This window comes from Rhineura floridana, chromosome 8, assembly GCF_030035675.1.
Source record: "Rhineura floridana isolate rRhiFlo1 chromosome 8, rRhiFlo1.hap2, whole genome shotgun sequence".
Lineage (NCBI taxonomy): Eukaryota > Metazoa > Chordata > Lepidosauria > Squamata > Rhineuridae > Rhineura > Rhineura floridana.
In genome coordinates, this window is record NC_084487.1 from 37298256 (window position 1) to 37314505 (window position 16250).

At 41.7% G+C, this 16250-nt stretch overlaps 1 protein-coding gene across 2 annotated transcripts in view; it reads right to left on the reverse strand.

Annotated features, from left to right (window-relative positions):
- The window catches only part of NUAK1 (NUAK family kinase 1), a 92296-nt gene extending 81103 nt beyond the window's left edge, over positions 1 to 11193 (reverse strand). Inside the window, exon 1 of one of the 2 annotated variants that reach the window (XM_061638923.1) lies at positions 9985 to 11142. In XM_061638923.1, the coding sequence (XP_061494907.1) occupies positions 9985 to 10332 (348 nt within the window). In that variant the 5' untranslated portion in view covers positions 10333 to 11142. Of the gene's footprint in view, positions 1 to 9984 lie in introns of both variants that reach the window. The other variant, XM_061638922.1, reaches the window with a different exon arrangement.
- Between the last annotated feature and the right edge of the window lie 5057 nt (positions 11194 to 16250).

A 16250-nucleotide genomic window follows, 5' to 3' on the forward strand; every position in this document is an offset into this window, starting at 1 on the left:
TCTGCTACAACTTAAGGCAGGAATGGCATTGGACACGGTCAAACATAAGAGGGATCCCCATTAGGGGTCTAGTGGTACATGTCAGCTAGCTTGGGAGGGGCCTGGCCTCATGCAGCATGCACACACACACCTGGTTGACTAATGGGAGCCCAAGTGCATTGGCTTGTGCCACACTTGGGGTCTAATGCTGGCCAACATGCAAGTGTGGCTCCCCCAACCAGGGCTGTGGAGTCAGAATTGGAGTCGTGGAGTCGGAAGCAATTTTGGGTGGAGTCAGAGTCGGTAGAAATGTACTGACTCCGACTTCAAAATAAAATTAATATGTTAATATTAATTTATTAATATTAATACATTAATATACATTTGCCATTTATGAAGGAGTCAGAGTCGAAGTCAGACAGTAGAAAAATTAATATACATTTGCCATTTATGAAGGAGTCAGAGTCGGACAGTAGAAAAATAGAGGAGTCGGCGTCGAAGGTTTGACATACCGACTCCACAGCCCTGCCCCCAACTGCTGGTTGGGAAGACAAACATTCCTTCTGCAGGGACTGATGGAATAAAAGAGCATCCTTGCCCTACTGCCATGCCAACTACACTTACCTGCTGTAATCCAATGAAGCTGTGACCTGTTTTCACCCATAAATCATTGTTGGCTGTGTTAGTGCTGTTGCTGGTGGGGAGATGCATCATGCACCTGTCTCACAACTGGGAAACTAAAATTTAGGGACAGTTATTTGTTCCTGTGAGCTTACAGATGAGTTACATTTGAACTCAGCTCCCTGATTCATTTCTGACGCTGGTCTCATCTTTATTTGAATTCTGTATATATTTAACTGTACATGAAAAACTTGACAGAACATACTCAGCTGGTTCAGACATCATGGGTAAATCATGCTTTATTGCAACAGGAACCAAAGCAAACCTTGGGCTTGTGCACTCCCCCGCTCCTCTTCTGGTACAGCCTCAAGGAAGAGAGTGGAAAGTTTCACTTCCAATTTTTAATGAATTAATTACTGAAGCTTATATCCCACCCTTCATCACAAACCCAAGGCTGGTTACGAAAAACAAAACAGTGATCATTAAACTATAAAATCATTAAGATGTCATAAAATAGCAACAATTTGTCAGTTTCCTAATAAACCAGGCTAATACTTCAACATTAAAAAAGCCTGAGAAAAGAGCCAGGTCTTAAGGGGCCCCCTAAATCTATATCATGTTGGTGCCACCCTAACCTCCAAAAGGAGTGTATTCTACAGCCAGGATACTATTGCTGAGAAGAACCTCTGACGTGTAATCTATCCACAGATATCATTCAAAGCTGGGATGACCAGCAGGTCCTCCCCAGCAGATCTCAAGTCATGGACCAGATGACATAGAGAAGAAACATTCCACAGGTATTTGTATCCCTAACTATTTGGGTCTTTATATGTCAAGAGATCAAACTTCATTAGGCTGTTTTGTGTGTGGGCTTCCTGGAGTTGTTTCCCCCTAAAGATTTTATTTTATTTTTGCAGACCTTGGGGTTCCCCTAAGCTGCTGATACCTTCTTAAAGAATTTATATTGTTATTAGTATAAATAAGTATGCCATTGCAACAAAATGTTGCATTACGAAGTGCTTCTTTTCAGTGTTCCAAACGCAGCTGATAAGCATGTTTTGACAAGAGCCTGTGAAATGCACACAAATGTTTCAGTGGAGGAAGGGGATGTGCACTATGAAGCCTGCTGCCCATTGCTGCTCAAATTTTGCCAAGTTTCACATAAAAGTCAAAGCAAAATCTTTCCTAGCTAGGTTTTTGCTAGGGACATAGGAAGTTGCCCTACACTGAGTCAGACTGTTGGTCCATCTAGATCAGCACTGTCTACACTGACTGGCAACAGCTCTCCAGGATTCCAGACTGGATTTTCTCCCAGCTCCACCCTGGAGATGTCAGTGATTGAACCTGGGACCTTTTGCATGCAAAGCAGAAGCTCTACCACTGAGCTACGGCCCTTCCCTAATCATAAAAGAGCCATTAAATATTTTCACCATATTGTAAATACAAAATGTTTCCCTTATAAATCTTCTAAATATTTTTGTGGTCAGGTAGCAATATTGTATTTTATATGGCATTATTGCAGGCTATCAGATACTATTGAAGTATGCAATGATTTAAGGCTCCAAGTAGTAGTATTCAACTGCACACAAATTTCTGTAGCATTCTTCCTCTAATCACTTTTTCTATTGTCAAATATGTTCTGTTCTGAACAAGAAATCACAGAGTTGCTAAAGTGACTATGAGATACTTCTGCTTTCCAAGAATTATGGAAATGTAAACAGTGTCATTTCTAATTCAGATTTGATCTGCACGCAGTGGTCAAGCTATAGAAGTTAAAATTCCAACTGGAGAAACTGGACTGCACCATCTGATTCTAGACTTGCCGTGCTAAGTTTGGAACCATTCAGATTTCCTCTCCAAATATAAGTTCCTGTTTCCTAAGCAACAATCACATTTGAGAAATGTGTATGAGGCTTCAATCTCATATGCACTTACCTGTGAGTAAGTCTCATTGAACTCAGTGGGGTTTTCTGAGTAGACATGTATAGAATTGTTCCATGAAAGTTAGAGGAGGGACCTCTGCCTTTGGAAAACATAAAATTGTGTTCAAAATCTGATCATGCTAATGGTAATATATTAACTCTTCAAGAAAATATTTTGATCATATGTAAAATCGTGATGTCGTAACATATCTACAACCATGAAATTATGGAAGGAACTGCCTATATTTTTACAAACTGATCCTATCTTCAGATGGCTATTTAGCCCCACGACATTCCAATCCTATCAAGAACTTTTCACACAGCTGCCTTTTTTTTCCAAATAAAAAAAGTAACCAATGAGAAACATTTTTATTCTTATCCTCCAAACCTGTAACAAGAAGACCTGAATTATACCAAATGCAGGCTTGTATGCAGTCTTGGACCAGTAAAAAATTTAAAAGCCAGACATCAAAGCTAGTAGAATGTGATCATCCTCAGACAGCTAAGATATTACAAATATTAAATAACATGAACACATTTAATAGAGAATTGGTTCAGTTGTTCACATGCTGGTTTCTTTACATATTTTATTTATTTATTTATTATATTTCTATACCGCCCAATAGCCGAAGCTCTCTGGGCGGTTTACAGCATACCTCAATTTGAACATCAAACAGCTTTATACTTAACTAGCCACATTGAGGTATTTCCCCCCATTCTAAGCTTCAACTAAAGGTTACTGGAGGGCCTTTATATGTATTAAACATCTGAAATTTTTGGTATGGATCCAAGATATCTGATCAGTATGGGTAACCACTAAACTCCCATGGAATATCTCACCCAATCCCTAGTGTTCAGTGTCTGGGCTCTCCTAATTTATACAATGTACAGTGTTTTCTGTGCAGACATGGTGATAAATATGTGCTGCTTAAAAGCAGGTATTTCACAAACTTTAACTTACAGACGGCTCAAGGCTTTCATGTGGGCACGACAAATGAGAATCCTATGCCTGACTGCAGAAGCCGAGTTCAGAAAACAACAGGGGGAGAACACCAGTGAAAACCTGGATGCATTTGTGGCTTAAATATTGCACAGATGCACTTATCTCACTTTGTAGTTCTTTCCACAGTAACTTAAATATCTAGCAATAGGACAGAACTGTTGTTTTTTCATTGTAGAGCAGCATTTGGTATATATAACGGATAATTACAAGGAATATGTGACTAGAATTCTAGGAAGAATAAACAATCTCTAGCAGGAACTGCTTGTTCCAAACAGCTTTATCCAACATGTATGATATCAAAACATAATTTTATGTATGCTTTCAGACATAATTTCCTCCATATGTCATATATAATATCCTAATCTTGAATTTAATGATATAAAAAACCACACACATGGCTCAACGCAAGCACTTGAATGTTACATATCCCTTCTATTATGATTTTTCTCAAATGATAGTTTGAAGCTGTTGGTAATAACACATTACAATACAATAATGCTTTTGGTTGAGAGCAATTTGGCAAACAATGAACTAAATTCCACTGTGATTTTTACTTCAGGCAGGCAAATATTGGCCAGAATTCCTAATCCTAAAAGCCACAACCCAGGAACCAAAAGTCACATACCAGATCTGACACCCACTACTCACAAACCCACCAGGCTCACCTCCCCCACCATAGTCATCCACAAATATTTCAGAGCTCTATGGTCTATTAGCTTTTGTTTTTCTTTGTATTTATGTATTTTAATCTAGATTATTTCTTTTGTAAGATTGAATTTATTTTATGTTTGTTAAATTGTTGGGTTTTGACCTATCTGAATTTATAATGTTTGTAAACTGACCTCTCCCCTACCCCAATGATTTGTATTTTGATATTTTGAATGTTTGTTGTAAGCTGCTTTGGGCATAGGGTGCTGTGGAAAGGAAGCATATAAATAAATCCAATCAATCAAACATCCATATTTTCAGATCCATTATCCCACCACAGATACACAAACACAAACACTGCCAACCACCAACCAAACCTTCCAAACCCTTTGGTCTCAGTTCCCTTGAGACCTACTGGCCCGCTCCCATTCTCCATCCAACGCAAAATAGATCACGTCTTTTGTAGCTTGCAAAGGTGGGTTACAAAATCTCAGATACAATATTAAAAAGAATTAAAACACATTTCAATCACAAGAGTAGGGTGGGTTCTCAAAACAAACATCTCAGGAGCCAAAGGCCAGGGTAAAGAGGCGTGTCTTTAGCATTTGCTAAAGTAGTCCCTTCTTACTGGTTCATACTTATCTCCCTTTACTTGTTTCCCCAAATGCATGCTCCCTAGTTCACTCTCCTCTTTTATTTTTTCATCAATTTATTCACAAAACTAATTTCATAAACCAGGGCCGGCTCCAGGCTTGCGGGGGCCCTTGGGCATCAGCTTGCCCTGGCCCCCCGGTGGGTGGGTGGGTGTGCCCGCAACAACCTCAGAGATTGAGCCCAGTCACCCTCTCCTCTTCTCCCATGTTATAATCAGTCAATCTCTGTCCATCTTGGAGTGTGCATTGCTGTGGCCTTGTTCAAGCTATTTCCCATAGAAAAATAGTATTCAGGCAGGACGACAAGACCCACATATCCTCCATTTAGGCTTCTTTCCTTGATATTAGAAACACCTAGCCAATCAGAACAATTATTTGCTGAAGTTTTCATAAAGTTGCTCCTTCTACACTGACATCCACAATCAATCTATTGCAAGCACTTCAAAATATTCCTCCCAATTTTACTTTGATTGGTGTCTGTGAAACAATCAGCATTCGCTCAGGATGCTTTCGTACAACCATATTGCTGCTGCTGCAGTTCTGTACAGAGACAGAGAAGCTTAACCAACACGCCCACTTTGGAGACTGGGCAGAAAGCAGCAGAAGGAGCAGGTAGGTTGTGCTGCTTTGGTTAAAGCAGGTGCAGGGAACCATAACAAGACTGTGGCTTCTACCAGTCATGGACAGTGTAGTGGGGGAGCAGTGCTCACCTGACCTCCTGACAGATGAGTCACTGCTGCTTACCAGGAAGGATGGGGGAAGTGGCGGGGAGGTTGGCATGGTGCAAAAGTACTAACAGAAGCACTGGATTGGTTCCACAGGTACATTTGCACTGTGCTGACCTCTCTGCCACCTTGCCCCTCCCCCTCTCCTTTCCACTAAGCAGCATATACTTAGCTGTTGTGCAGCACCCAACCATGCTGCCCACTAATGGCTTCTGTGCTGTGAGAAAAGAACTTCCTTTCTTGCAGCACAGCATAGAAAAGCTCTCCCTCCATCTGTTAACCTCACTATTTCTGCCCCTTCCCAGCCCCTTGCTTTGTTTTTTCTTCCCACCACCATTAAACTGTGTGTCTGTCTCTGTGTGTCTCCGTCTCAAGTGTGCTCTATCTATTGCAACCTCTTCACCTATCACAAGCTCCACCTACTGTTAGCTGCCGTGCTCGCTGCCCTGCCCTTGACCACACCAATCCCATTGGGAAGCTATTATCACTGGTTTAAATAGTATTTAAAATTAGGAACACATGTATTTCAATGGTGCCCTTGGAACTACTCAATTCTGTACACCATGAATAAGATAGAAATATATTGCTGCAGCATCTGGCTCTCAGAATGTACGGGGTAAATGGTCCCTCTGTTAGGGAGAAGTAAGAAAAGGCCCCACTATCCTAGTAAAAAAGATACATTAATTAGACTGCAGCCCTATACATGCTTACCTGGGAGTAAGGTAGGGCTCCTGTTGGGAGGAAGGGAGGAATATAAATCAAATAATAAATAAATAAACAAGTATCATTGAACGAAATGGGGCTTACTTCTGAGTAGACTTGCACAGGATTGCACTGTAAGCTGACAAACACGTGAGATACATAAGACTCTTAGAACATGACTATGTGAGAAAATTGGAGTTGAACAATGGAGAACTCAGGATAGAAATTAAAAGCTGCATATGATCAATATGCAGTTTCTTTGTAAGTGGAATGCTGCATGTACTTCCAAAACTGATACAGGCTCTGTTTTGTCCCTACTATATACCTCTGTTATTATTTATTTATGACACCACTTTCATTAGGGCACACACCTTTTTCGTTGTATTAACCAAACATGCAGTTTAGCCTATGTCCATAGATAGTATGGTACAATAGCATGCTACAGGTTCCCCATAAGCATACTTCCAGTTCTTCCTTTCTTTATGCATCTCATGTGCTTCACATGAAGACATTTGCTTAGTGTTGATTATATCTTCCATATGCATAATTATAACTATGGATTATGTGAATAAATTTAAATCAACACAGATTACAGTATTAAGAAAGCTTTGTTTGACTGCTACTGAAAAAACAGATGCAACTCTCACAAAATATTCAGTAAACACTCTATTTTACAAACTTCTTCTGTCATCTCTTTATCTTTGCACTTACAGACACTTGCATGTAAAACATCCAAACAAATGCTTGGAAAGTTGGCTGTCCCAATTCAGGGTGGTTGTGCTCTTATATTTCATGCAGTATACAGCCCAGTCTCTAGCTGTTGTTTTATTCAGTAAACATGTTTTAAATAATAGGTTGTTGCCAACAACAAACTAAATATAACATATCTATGGTTTCACAACCACTACATAAGCTAAGGCTGGAAAGTACTTCAAATTTCTAGAAACAAGCATCACATTTTTAAGCAATAGCCCTTTATAGAGCTGACAAAATATTTCAAATTCCTAGATAGTACAAATATTTATTTTTTAGGAACTTGAGCAATCTGGCACCTGGGATGTTCCCAGGCCTGATGTGTGCATATGTTGAAGAGGAAAAAAATAGACTTATAGAGTACATAAACTATAATTCTAGGTTTAAAAACTTTTTTCTTTGCAAGACAATGCAATTTAAACAGGCTCATGCTATTAAAATGTAATGGAGCATATTATTCTGTCATTTGTGTATGTTTTATATTACCATGGCTTCATTGACAATGACGGAAATCCTTCAGATTTATAACAACCTGAAATCAAAATTAATCTGCCAGCCCTGCACATTTCACAGTATCTGCCCCTGAAGCCAAAATGCAATGCCTCACATTTTATATGGCAGTCTCTGACTAATCAGTCAAGAACACACAGCAGTATGCTGCATACCTAAATTGCAGTTGGTTAAAACATATGCTAAATGAAAGTATAACTTTGAGAGGGCAGAGCACTAGAGACGTTTCCAAGTTGCAAGCTGTTGCCATATGGTTCCAAATATTTACATGCTGCTGTGTAGGAAAAGGTTACCTAACCCAATAATATGACAGCAAGCAAATGACATAGGTGGGAGTGTGACCTTGGGATTTCTAATACTTAACTCCTCTTTATTTGACAATTTGCTGTGAAGTCATGATAGGAAATATGGCAGTCACATTGCTCCAAGAACCCCCTCTGCTGGTCACAATACTGCACAGAGTCTATTCAAAGCTTTAATGATACCATAAATGCTGGTGACTAAGGAGAACAGAAACAGAGCAAAGAAAGGAAAGAAAAGGAAAATATAAATGAACTCCTGTAACTCTGCTGGCCTAGACCTTTTTCACATTCTTATCTTATGTATGAAGTGGGCCATGTGAAAACCTACATTTTAAGAGCTCGGAGAAAAAGGAAAACTTATAAAGAACTTAAAGTACATCCGTATGGAGTCATAGCAACCAGTGAGCAGACCCTACAAAATATGTATATGCTTTTAGGGATGAAAGTACCTTGCCCTATTAAATACAATACAATTGTATGTATGCTGTGTCATTTAATATGTTTTAACAATGTCAAATTAATCCAAGCATTTTAATCCTAAAAACAAGTAGACAGATTATAAATATCATTGCTACTGTATATAATAGCCTTTCACTCTAGTTTCTTTTACTTTGCCAAAAATGAAGCTACATCTCTGTTTCAAAACCAATCTAAAAGAATCAAAAGCATCCTTTAAAATAAAATTAGACAGATAGGGTAATTTAAAGACAAAAACAGTGTACAATATGAAATGATACACTTGGAATTGTAAAAATATTAATCTATAATGTAACCTAGAAGTTTTGCTAGTTTGAAATACATGCAGTATGGCACAGTTCTTTTAAAAAAAACCATGCCATCAAAGTGAGCATTTTCATTCAACTCCGCTTTCTATTTAGCTGTCCTGTTAACAATTTAATAAAATGAAAGAATAATACATAACACATCCTTATCTACACTAAAAATCCTTTAAATATAGGTTTGATACTGCATTAGAACTTCCTTTTTTCCACAGACAAATCACTTTGTTGGAGCTGTAGTTCTTAAATGTTCATAAATAGATGAAGGTGCCAAGTACACAATCTCACCACACATACAGGAAGGGCATATCTCTCCTTTATTTTCTTGTTTTTTTTCTTTGTTTGCTTATTTTAATTCAATCTCTAGCTTAGAATTTTTTTCTGAGTGAGCAGGCAAGGACAAAAAATGGTAAATTTAAACAAAAAATGTAAGTCGCTTAGAACCATGTCTTCCTCTTGTACTGCAAACCAATTCATCAATTTCAAACTACCAGGTATGTTTGGAATACTTCAAAAAAGCATCTACATATGTATGGGTGACTCAAATGCAGAACCCACATATGCTGGAACATAGACCTGCTACCAGATATTTGATGGCACTGCTGGCAGTAAAGAAAATAGCAATACTTCATATGCCTGTGATCTTTTGTGCTACTCAGGAGTTTTGTGACAAAAGAACTACAAAGATGGACTGGAATTAGAGTACAATGCAACATCAGGACTGCTGTGTTAAGACACAGATGAGCCAAGTGGACTCTAAAATCCACTGAGTAGAGTAGCAACATCAATGTGTTTATTTATAGGGGTCAGTAAAGTTCATGTCATAAAAGCCAGCAACAAATTGTTTTGGTTTAAAGAATCTCTAACCTGAAGGGCATTTTCTGTTTAGCTTACTAGAAAATAAGATACCTTCTAGTGAACTTTGTATTGCCCACACTTTAAGCAAACAGTAAAAGGTCTGATAGTGACGGGTGAGGAGGGAGGCCCATTTATAAACATACCAAAATTCTCCTACCTCAGGGTATCACCACCTGAATTCTATAAACACATTTGATTCTGATTAAAGAACTTCAAAATAAAATTCTGAGCGCAAATACTTTGGAGGAAATCAAACTTCAAAAACAGACCCCAAATGTTTCCTGAATCCCAGAATAGGATGGCACGGAGATACTACAAAACATCAAGATCCATTTGGCAAAGAAAAGAGCTGGAGATATAAAAAGCAAAAGGGGAGGTAGAGACAGAGAAGAATTCTGGCCCAAGCTTTGAGGCTAGGACATGCCATTAAGGGAAGAACAACAGAAGGAATGTAATTGTTAGAAGCTTCCCAAATGACACCTCTCCATCTGGAACATCTTCAAGAGCCCCAGCCCTTCCAAGTCCTTACCACTCTGCCAGAAAACCTCTCGATGGCCCTCTTGACTTTGCCATAGGTACCCTTGCCCAGAGTTTCTTGCAGCTCATAGCGATGCTTCAGGTTGTGCTTGTGGTGGTGCCTCTTGACACCTTGCTGCTGCTTCTTCAGCTCCTGCTGGGCTGTGTTGGGGGCGACAGCACTGGAAGTCCAGGTAGCAGCAGTGCCCGCTGGGGCGGGAGCCTCCCCAGTGGGCTCTTCCATGGTCGCTGGTAGTGGTGCTTCCTTGCCTGCTGGTTCACCAACAGCACCAGCATCCGCCTGGCAGCATTGCTGAGGCACTTCTGCGCTGCTGCCGCCATCCAGCTCAGTCCCATCCATCTCCTGCTCGCGAAGTGCGAGCGCCGAGGAGGCACTTCTAGCACGGCGGGAGGAGCTTCGGGGACCCTCCCTTCAGGCGTGGACCGCTAGGACCAGCCCCGGGCCCATTTTTTTCGGGGCGGGGAAGGAGCAGGGGAGGCGGCAGCGGAGCCCCTCAGCTTTCTACCTCTCCTCTCGCCCCGTTGCGGCTGCTAAAACACATATGGCAGGAACTGAGGCGGAAATGTGGAGCAGGCGAAGGTGGGCAGGGAGGCAGGGAAAGGGTTCTCAGCGGCACCCTGGGGTGGGAGCCCCACTTCGAGATGGGGCAGGTGGGGAGAGAGAGAAGCCTCCTCCTATTTCTTCTTCCGTGCTCTTTCCTTCGCCGGCTGGTGTGTCAGAGCGATGAGGGGGAGAAGCCCAAGCTTTCCCCTGCTTTCTGCAGGCGCCTCAAGAGAGGGGCAGAAACGAAGCATTAAAGTGCCCCGCTGTGGCCAAGCCCGCCCGAGTTGGCCGGCGGTCTGTTAAAGCCCGGTTTCCCCGCCGCCCATTATGTGTCCTCTTCCTCGGGGCTATATTTGGTGGCTGGTGCTGGTGCCAGAGCCAGGAGGCGGCGGCGGCAGCTGCAGACAACGGCGCAGGGCCGTCTCTTCATGTTCCTGCTGTCAACCAGGCCGCCGCGGTTGACTTGCCTTTGGCTGGCTAGCCCCGCCTCGGCGAGCCCCATGCCCTCCTGAGCCAGCCCCTCTAAGGGGATAGAGAGGGAGGGGGAAGCTGGCTGGGCTAGTCTTCTCTCTGTGTGCCTGGGCTGAGAAGGGGCCGGGCTTGGCTCGGAGAGGGAGTCTCTCCCTGAGACCAGCAGATCTGCGGGAGCCGCCCCATCTTCCCGCCCCCCGTTTTTGGCCTCGCCTCAGAATTGGGCGGGCTCTCTCAGGGCAACCGCCGCTGCCGCTGGAAAGGGGGAGGTTCTGGGTTAGAGGTGCCAAATGCATCCCGCGTTATTCCACGGTGCTGAGGCGCCGTGTTTCAATGGACGGCTCTCCTTTCCTTCGCAATACGCTTTCGTAATGCGAACAAACGAAGTTGTGCGAGTTTAGAGCTGGGTACACACGATACATTTATAGCATATTTCAAGCACATATTTTCTCCACAAAGAAGCCTGAAAACTACTTTGGTAAGAGGGGTGGGAATTGGAGCTCTGAGGGGTAAACTATCCCAGGATTCTTGGGGGAGGGGAATAGTGTGCTTTAAATGTATGGGGGTGTGTGGCTTGTCTGCCCTACAGTGTGCCACAGTACTCAGGATCTGTGATTTTAGGAGAGACATGAATGTAAGCAGTACTTTGTGGCAGATTGAACTCTCTCTATATATAAAATGAGGATTGGTGTAGATCTCCTTGTTAGGGTTTTTGTTTTCCTTGCCAGAAGAAAGCAGATCTACTAGCTATCATTGAACATTTAGAGCTAGTAACTGGGCATCCTTTTTGTGTACAATGTGCTCCCCAAGTCCAAAATGATAGTGCCACTCAAGTGTACACAGCAGTGCATGTGCATCCATTCCCTGCCCACCTGTGCTCTGCCCTAAAGTGCCAGTGTAATCCCTTGCAGGTTCTTACTGGCCAAAAATGAAATGAATTTGCAAAGATTCCATGAATAACTTGTGAACTTTTTTTTTATAAAGAAAACATAACATTAAATATAACACCGTTTTATATGGTTCTCAGTTTCCAAATACTTAAAAGATCCTTGTCCATGTGTCCTTTCTCTCTTTTTTTTTTTGGCAAAATATCTTTGCAATCAACTGAAAAGTTCTTTTTCTTAATCTTCAGGAGATGAATAGCTTTATCCTGCTGCCCTGAACCACTGCAGCTTCAGCTAGGCCCAGAAAGCCCACAGATTCAGCAAGGTCCTATGATTAAAGAATACATATACAAATAACCACCATTCAAATATATATATACTCCTCATACCCTTCCCTACTTGTGTACAATACAGATATACATATGTACCTTAATCAAGGGGTTAAAGACCAACTAAACAATAGTTTCCCTTGCAGCCACACCCAGGACCAACTTTTCTGCTCCACACTTGCTTTTTTCTTCAAACAGGGTTTTTATGCTCTGAAACCCCACCCACCAGACTGAACCAACTAAAACAAGATTGTGGGGGTTACACCAGCAATGGTGGAGTTAGATTGAACTTCAGGGCCACAGGGCCCTGCAGCCCAAGAGACCCCCAAGAGAATCACCTAAAGAGCAACAGATGATGGAGGCAGTTGCAAGCATCAGGGCTGGCATGGGCAAGCCAGGGTCTACTGGGACTGATGTTGGCCACTGCAGCATCTTTACAAACAAAACAAAAAACAAAGCAAAAAGAGTTGGGGCAGCCACCCAAGCATTTACATGATTGTAAATGCTTATTTTATTATTATTTACTTTAAAAATATCCTTTGCTATAATAAATGGTGCTTATTCCCAAATAACTTTATCAGGGCAGAAGAAGCAAACTCCATTTTATTCCCATAACATGATAGTGGTACGATTTAAGCTGGATCAGTCCATAGGTCCATGTAGTCCAGCATCCTTTTCTTACAGTGGCCAGCCAGATGCCTGCATGGGAAGCATGAAAGCAGGACCTGAGCATAACAGCACTCTCCCTGCAAGATTCCCAGCAACTGGTATTAAGAGGCATTCTGCCTCAGATACTGAAAATAGTATACAACCATCATGGCTGGTAGCCAGCCACTGATAGCCTTATTCTCAAAAAAAATTGCCTAATCATACCTTAAAATCATCAAGTGTAACTGCGCATGCTCAATTCTTTTATCAGAATTAGAAAAAAACTTTTTTGTGCGTTGTTCCAACATTTCATTCATTGGCGATCACTCGTGGCCGAGTAAGATTGTCTTCCAAGATAAGGTCTTTAACAGTGGGTCCGTAAGTGACTGTGGAGGCCAGTTCTCGATCCACACAGCCTCCCACAGTGAGAACATAGGTTTCCAGATGGAAAATGGTTGCGATGAGGATTTGTTTGACGTGCCTTCCACTTAGCTTGTTTGTCCCATTCTCCTGTATTCATGCGTCTTCAAAGTCTACAGCACCTTTGATAATAGCCGACATCCATTTGGGACGTTCATGGGCCAAGACTTCCCAGTTGTCGATATTCATGTTACATTTTTTTAGATTCGCTTTAAGAACATCTTTAAACCTCTTTTGCTGTCCACCGATGTCCCATTTTCCATCCTTAAGTTGGGAGTAAAGTAGCTGCTTTGGAAGACGGTGATTAGGCATTCGAACAACATGGCCAGTCCAGCAAAGTTGATGTTGAAGGATCATTGTTTCCACACTGGTAGTCTTTGCTTCTTCCAAAATGCTAACTTTAGTCCTTCTGTCTTCCCAACTAATTTGCAGAATTTTCCGGAGGCAGTGTTGGTGGAATCTTTCAAAAAGATATGTTCCAACATATCAGGAATGTTGAAAGCATGGGGGGGGGAGAGAAATGTCATTTCTGTATTTCACAACTGAAATAATACACATGGCTATCTAAAGCCCCAGCCACTGCCATCAGCATTATTAAGTCCAGAGTCTAAAATTGCCTTACTACATCACTGAGAGCCAGGCAGCCATCCTCTATGCCACAGCCAGGCCTCTGGCCATTTTTTCCCATCCTTTCACCAGCCACCTTCACTGGATGCCCCCGGTTTCTATTGCTATGAGAGAGAGGGAGAAAAACTTGTCCATTTTCCCTATATCATGCATAATTTTATAAATTTGTACATGTTTCCCCTTGTTTGTTTGTTTTTTAACGAAAAGGCCCCAGATATTGTAACCTTTCCTCAGAGGGGAGTTGCTCCATTCCCCTGAATCTTTTGAGTCAGACTGCAGTAGCCTTCCAGAATCATTTTCAATCAAAAATAACCATATTTGTGTGCTTATAAAAGACCTTACTTATCTGCTTTGGTATTTCTTTTGATTTCCATTTATAATTATTGCTATAATATGAAATACTGAATGCAAGGAACAGGACCCATAGCTTGAGACAATCTGGCAGAGCAGTCAGGCTTACAATGTTAAAGTCGTATGTATGTGTGTATGATATATGTGTCATGCAGACTATATAACATACTCATGCAAACCATTTTCCTTCTAGATTTGCTTGAATATTATATATTTTTCACACTAACACACTACTAGCTATAAACTGGAGTTGCAGGGCTACCAGTCCTTGCAATATAAACTAAGAAGTGCAGAAATAATCCAATACGTTCATTCAGCACCCCATCTGTACTCTACTTGTCACTCTCCTGCTAATATAGCTTTTCTGGAAGAGAGTAAACCTGCCCAGGTTTTGAACAAACATATCCTGTAGCATGTGACACAACACCTTTTTTCCCCTTACTAAACATACTCCTTACCTGAAGGCATCTTTGCCAGGATGGGTTGAGTTTGCCCCAAATATCTACATCTGGTGCCCAACACTAATGAGAGATAATATTGTAGGAGAACTGGGCATGGAAGACTCTGCCTCAGCACAGGTACTTGAATGAAATCACCTGTCCAAGATATTTCCTGCCCTATACACTATAAGAGAGCATTAGTTCCGGCTCCTTTGTAGCTATGGCCTTCTCCAAATAATCTTGGGAATTGTTGTTTGATAATAGTTAGAAGTATCTATCAATGAACACAGAATTAACATTTCCCAGGGTTCCCTGGAAAGATAAGTGCCTGTTAAACCAGTTTAAATGTGCAGAGTAAATATGCTGTAAGAGGTGTGGAGAACCTTTGACCTCCCAGATGTTGCTGAACTATAACTCCCATCATCCCTGGCAATTGGGTATGTTTGCTGGGCTGATGGGAATTGTACTTCAGCAACATCTGGAGGGTTAAATTTTCCCCACACCTGCCCTAAGAATAAGGAATAGTAATTCTGCATTACAGAAGTGGTTACTTGCATCCTAATGGATATTGCGTATGTGACAGAGCTACTATTTCAACCAATACTAACACTGTGCCACTGATGATGGTGCTGGTCCTCCCCTCCAAAAAACACACCACAGAGCGGATTCAGAATAGAACTGTACTTTTTTCCCCTTCAAAATTGTGCATCCCAAACAATTGTTTGCCTAAATAACATGTGGGGCATTTGTAAGGGAGAAACAGTGGATGGTAGCAGAGGGTGCTTAACCCCTAGCTGCTCGACCCTGCATCAGGATGTCTGCTGATTCTGCCCTGCAAATGCTCCCTGACATCCATTCTCCCCACAATGGACATATTTCACGTTTTGGGATATAACTGCAAGAGTTAACTTTTTAAAAAACAACATCCCAATGTACAATTCACTCTTAGACAACAATATTGTCTTTTCAACCCCTCCTCCATACCACTGTGCCAGCAAATAAGTACTTAAGTGGAAACATGCTGTCCAGAATCCAAAAAACTGGCCAGCTAGTTTTGCATTCCCAAGGAAGCTTTGATCTTATGTTTCTTGATCAAGCAGACATCTAGATGCCACATGAAAAACTCTTCAAAGTGGAGAGGGGAGGAGAGAGTTCCAAAAGCAGTTTGTGATATGGCACGTGGGGTCTACTCTCCAAAAAAGAAAAGCCTGAAATCTCACTGCGTGTACTTTAGCCCAAGCTCTTTGAATCCCAGGGAGCTTCCAGACTGCCACTCTTCACATATGGCCAAATTCAGGTTGCACAGTTAACACTGATTAGTGCTCTTGTGCAACAACCCCCCCCCCACATCAGATGTATTGTAAAAAGGAAAGCAATTGGGAAATGGGCTGGAAAGTGTGGCTTAACAATTGCTAGATGCAACATCGTATAACCTCCCTGCAAACAAATCAGGATAAGGCTGTGGGCCCACTAATTGTTTCAAAAGCAGCCAGAATAGTTTTTCTGGCTGTGTTTTGAAGGGACTCTGTTCTTGGCTGGCCACA